Source organism: Rhinopithecus bieti, unplaced genomic scaffold (genome assembly GCF_001698545.2).
Source record: "Rhinopithecus bieti isolate Rb0 unplaced genomic scaffold, ASM169854v2 scaffold_1017, whole genome shotgun sequence".
Taxonomy (NCBI): domain Eukaryota; kingdom Metazoa; phylum Chordata; class Mammalia; order Primates; family Cercopithecidae; genus Rhinopithecus; species Rhinopithecus bieti.
Window position 1 is genome coordinate 2361083 of NW_016803657.1, and position 5559 is coordinate 2366641.

The following is a 5559-nucleotide window of genomic DNA, read 5'->3' on the forward strand; positions in this document are numbered from 1 at the left end:
ACCCCGCCAAAAAAAAAAAAAAAAAAAAAAAAAAAGATTGACGGCGTTATTTTGGATAATCTTCAGAATGATCACATCTTGTTCGGGAAACTCCCACACTGTGTTTTGCCATCAAATAAGAATTTTTTTTTTTTTTTTTGAGATGGGGTCTTGCTCTGTCACCCAGGCTAGAGTGCAGTGGCACAATTGGGCTCACTGAAACCTCCACCTCCTGGGTTCAAGTGATTCTCCTGCCTCAGCCTCCCAAGTAGCTGGGACTACAGGCGCACGCCGCCACACCCGGCAATTTTTTTTTTTTTTTTTAAGTAGAGACGGGGTTTCACTGTGTTAGCCAGAATGACCTCGATCTCCTGCCCTCCTGATCTGTCCACCTCGGCCTCCCAAAGTGCTGGGATTACAGGCATGAGTCATTGCACCCAGCCCAAATAAGGAATATTTTGTCTGCTTAAGTCTCCACCATAGAAAAACTCACTCATGAAGGCCAGAGCAACAGAGGCCCAGCCCGGACGGCACTCCGAGCGCTGGGTCATCCCTGCCGGCCTGTGTGACTTTATCCCGGGTGCTTTATGAAAGCCTCACAAACATGCACCCTGCTTGGGATACAAGTGGAGAAAAACCCTCCATCAGAGGCTTCTGCCCGCCACTCAGCCCTGGCTGGCCTCGTGGGAGTGGCCCAGACCTTGCCCCCTCTCCACCAGGATGCTGCCCTACCCAGAGGCACACTTCCTGGTTCTATTGCAAACATTCCACAGCACCTCACTGGTGCAGAAAACACAGCAGAAAATGAGTCTCCACGGAATTTTAGGGCCCTGTTAGGTGGTTTATATTTGGGGATCTCAGCTCCCTTTGAGAATCCATCGCAAGCTGAGGGGCATTCTTCCCAGTTAAACGCACCCACACGTAGAACATGCACGTGATTTCAAAGACTTCACTAAAGCTCCCCAAAGGTCCTATCAGCTACTGCAGAACACAGAAACAAAAATCACCTGTAATTGTGCCCTGAGACACCACTCGTACCAACATTTTGGTGGACGCCCCTCAGACTTTTTTCTTTGCATATAACACATTATCATTGGCATCACTTTCAACAAAAATGGAATTGTACCACAGATCCTATCTTGCAACCTGCTATTTTCACTCAGCAATGGCTTGCTGTTGGAGAAAGGCCTGAGAAAAACTGCCCTGCCCACGCCCAAGAAGGCCGCTGGGATCGGAGCATCGTGTCCCCAAAAATAGACACTCTGGAGTCCTAACCTCAGGACCTCAGAAGTTGACTTTATTTGGAGACTGGGTCTTGACGGAGGTGATGAAGTTACAAGAGGTCATTGGGGTGGCCTTGGTCCAGGATGACTGGTGTCCCTATGTAAAGGGGAGATTTGGACATAGACACTGACAGGGGGCAGAAAGCCACGTGAAGATAAAGGCAGGGACCCGTGATGCGTCTGCCAGCCTGGACCACTCAAGATCGCCAGCATCACCTGGAGCGGGGGAGACCCAGAACCTTCTCCCACACAGACCCAGAAGGAGCTATCCCGCCACACTTTCATTTCAGACTTCCAGCCTGGACCACCCAAGATCGCCAGCACCACCTAGAGTGGGGGAGACACAGAACCTTCTCCCGCACGGACCCAGAAGGAGCCATCCCGCCACACCTTGATCTCAGACTGCAGCCTCCAGAACTGTGGGAGGAGATGTTTCTGTTGTTTAAGATGCCCGGTGTGTGGTACAGTCATCCCCTGGTATCCATGGGAGATGGTTCTAGAATCTCTAAGGATACTAGAACCCATGGATGCTGAAGTCCCTGATATAAAATGGTGTTGTATTTGCATGTAATCTACACACATCCTCCTATATACTTTTTTTAAAAATTTATTTATTTTTGAGACAGAGTTTCGCTCTGTTGCCTAGACTGCAATGCAGTGTCCCAATCAGCTCACTGCAGCCTCCACCTCCCCGGTCAAATGATTCTTCTGCCTCAGCCTCCCAAGTAGCTGGGATTATAGGCATGCACCACCACACTCGGCTAATGTTTGTATTTTCAGTAGAGATGGGGTTTCACCATGTTGGCCAGGCTGGTCTCCAACTCCTGGCCTCAAGTGATCCACCCTCCTAGGCCTCCCAAAGTGTGGAGATTACAGGCATGAGCCACTGTGCCCGCCGGCCCCAATTTTTTCTCTCTTTCTTTCTTTCCTTTTTTTTTTTTTTTTTTTTTTGAGACAGAGTCTCGCTCTGTCACCCAGGCTGGAGTGCAGTGGCACGATCTCGGCTCACTGTAACCTCCACCTCCCAGGTTCAAGCAATCGTCCTGCCTCAGCCTCCTGAGTAGCTGGGGTTACAGGCCTGCGCCACCACGCCCAGCTAGTTTTTGTATTTTTAGTAGAGACAGGGTTTCACCACGTTGGTCAGACTGGTCTCAAACTCCTGACCTCAAGTGATCCACCTGCCTCAACCTCCCAAAGTGCTGGGATTACAGGCATGAGCCACCGCACCTGCCGGCCCCAATATTTAATACTAAAAAAAAAAGGAAAGAACTAAATTGTCCATTCTCATGGGGGAAATTGTCCAACTCATGGGGGAAAGGTTGAGAAACCTTACTATATCTTTTCCACAGAACATTATGCAGTCACTTAAAGTGAGGTCTTTAAAGAAAATATAAAAAATGAAAAAGACGAAATATAAATTGCATCTATAATGTGACTGCAACTAAGACTTATGTACGTATGTATCCATGTATGTATGTATGCGTGTGTGCGTATGCATGTGTGTGTGTATGTATTTCTGAGACAGGGTTTCGCTCTGTTGCCCAGGCTGGAGTGCAGTGATGTGATCATGGTTCACCATAGCCTCAAACTCCTGGGCTCAAGTGATCCTCCCATCTCAGCCTCCGGGTAGCTGGGACCACAGGCAGACGCCACCACACCCAGCAAACTTTTTAAATATTTTTGAGAGACAAGGTCGCATTCCTGACCTCAAGCGATATTACCACCTCAACCTCCCAAATGCTGGGATTACAGGTATAAACCACCATATCTGGCCTACAACTACATTTTTATAAAAACAACATTTGAGGGGAATTCGGTAGAGAGGACTACAGAACATTTTTATTTCTTCTTTCCACTTCCAAACTTTTCAAATTTTCCTAAATAGGCATGCATTACTTTGAAATGTTTTTTCATGGATTGCTTCCAGGGGAAGAGCTACATTCACTCCTTTGGGTTAGGACTATGTGATCACAAGAGGCCCCTGTCAAAAGCATAAACACCGCTGGATGGGGACCTGCTGGTTCACAGACGCTCAAAGGCAGACCTTGGCCTGCACTGGGCTTCCCAAGTTCCCATTTGGTCCCCAGGAGAGATGGGCACAGGGGACAGTTAAGTTGTGATAAAAGGACCAAGAACCCTTAGGTGATACACAGAGAGCCTGGGGTGGGGCCCAGAACAAGGATCGGAGGAGCCCACGGGGAAAGGAGGGAATGCAGTGGGGGGAGGGGGGGTGTCACAGGGACTCCTGTCCCAGCCGCCACTTCCCAGTCACACACTTCTACGAAAAGAACCCTGATGCAGGAGGCCAGGAAGGGGATGAGACGCATCATTCCTGAAGAGAAGAGCAGGCCTGGGCTTCTCCCCGACCACACGGGTGGAAGGGCACTTTCCTCTCTCACTGCTTCAAGATTAACGTGGAATCCGACCTCTTAGCCATGGCAGCTATTTTCTTTCTCCTTTTTTTTCGGAGAGTCTTGCTCTGTCGCCCAGGGTAGAGTGCAGTGGTGCAATTTCGGCTCACTGCAGCCTCCACCTCCCGGTTCAAGCGATTCTCCTGCCTGAACCACCCCAGTAGCTGGGATTACAGGCGTGCACCACCACACCCTAATTTTTGTATCGTTTTAAGTAGAGACGGGGCTTCGTCATATTGGCCTGGCTGACCTGGTCTGAACTCCTGGCCACAAGTGATCTGCCTGCCTTGGCCTCCCAAAGTGCTGGGATGGCAGGCGTGAGCCACCCCGTGGGAGCTATTTGCTTTTATCCCAAGTGCTGACAGCATCTTGTAACTAGGCCTGGCCCTCTTCTCGGTTCCTCAAGCTGAAATTGTCTGTGAGCCTCACAAGCAACGGAAATACCTGGACCTAAAACCCTGAACCTCCTTCCACGAGAGCTCTGAAGACCTGGAACCCCCTGGAAGCAGAAGGGAGAATTCCTGGCTCTGAGGACCCCGGCTCGGGGCATGAATCTCAGGAGACCAAACAAGGGAAGGTGGACCCCAGGTCGGCCTGTCCCCGCGCTTCTGGAAGGACCTGCAGGATGGCACAGTCTCTGGGGCACAGGATGGAGGGAAGGTTTCCCCCGCTGCCGCCTCTGCCCTAGGACACCTGCGAAGGGAAGCAGCGGGCGGTGGGGGCCACTCACCTTCTCCAGCTTCTCGAAGTGCTCCCGGAGGAACTTCATGGGGCGCTCCGGCTTGGAGATGCAGAGGTGCACGATGCAGTCTTTGAGGACCTGCTGGATCCCGTGCAGTTGCACGTACAGCTCACAGCCCTTCAGGCTCTCATCCTCCTCCGATGGGCTGACGGGCGGGGAGGCCATGGCGAGGGCGGCTGCTTCCTTCCTGTCCAGAAAACACAGAGATCCCCAGGCCTGAGAGCTGCCCAGGGCTGCGCACCGGATAAACGCAGGCGGCGGCGTGAACCAGGCTTCTCCCAGGAGCGTGGAAGAAAGTCACTGATTCTGCATTTGTCAGAGATCCTTCATTCTGTGGGGCCAGGTGAGGTGTTAAACGTGATGACCCCCAGAGCCTTCCCTCCCAACAGACCCCGGCAGGGGCGGAGGGGGCTCAGACAGGGGTGCGCGGCTGAGAAACCCCTTCTGCAGTTCTGAGGATTCTGGGGAGGGAGGAGTGGGGGGCCCGGCACCCTGAGGGTCCAGCCTGGGGGTTCCAGGGCCTCGCCCTCCTCCATCCCCCCTTTTTGGAGGAGCACTCGTGTGAAATGTGAATGCTGGGGGACCCCTGCGCGCGGCCTCAGGGCAGGGAGAGATGAGGGTGAGGCTGTGGATGGGCTGGGCGGGCCTCTGCACAGGAAAAGACAGAAACGCAGGTAAACAAGGGAAGCCGGCGGTGGTGGGGGGGTGGGGTGCGGGAGAACAAATGCGGCGGCCATGCAGCGAAGTCACCATGGCCAGGCCAGGCCCGCACCGCACCGCAGAGCGCAGGACCCCAGCCCCCTGCCAAGCCGCCCCCAGACTGCCCAGACCGCCGGGAAGGCGCTCATCCAGAGACCCCGCGTCCCTCGCCCCAGCCCCGGCCTCTGCGCCGGCGAGGACCCTCCAGGGACCCCTGACCCGGCGCCCCAGGCCCGGCCCCGCCCCGCGCACCCCAATCCCGGTTGGTGGCCAAACCCTCCCAAATGTCCGCATTCCCGGGGGGCCTCCCAGGCCCAGGGGTCCCGGCGCAGACCCCAGCCCAGCCCCGCGTACCTGGATGCGCGGCGCCAGAGGCCAGGAGGCGGCTGCGCGGGGACGCGGGACGCGGGGACGGCGGGCGAGCGAGCGAGCGAGCGGGTCCCCG

General features: G+C 54.2%; 1 protein-coding gene across 4 annotated transcripts in view; it reads right to left on the bottom strand.

Moving 5' to 3' along the window:
* The window catches only part of PRKAR1B (protein kinase cAMP-dependent type I regulatory subunit beta), a 182702-nt gene that overhangs the window by 160905 nt on the left and 16238 nt on the right, over window positions 1–5559 (bottom strand). For 2 of the 4 annotated variants that reach the window (XM_017894057.1, XM_017894045.1), the window contains exon 2: window positions 4404–4602. In XM_017894057.1, coding sequence (XP_017749546.1) covers window positions 4404–4580 — 177 coding nt within the window. In that variant the 5' untranslated portion in view covers window positions 4581–4602. Of the gene's footprint in view, window positions 1–4403; window positions 4606–5468; window positions 5554–5559 lie in introns of those variants that run through there. The other 2 variants (XM_017894039.1, XM_017894049.1) reach the window with 2 other exon arrangements.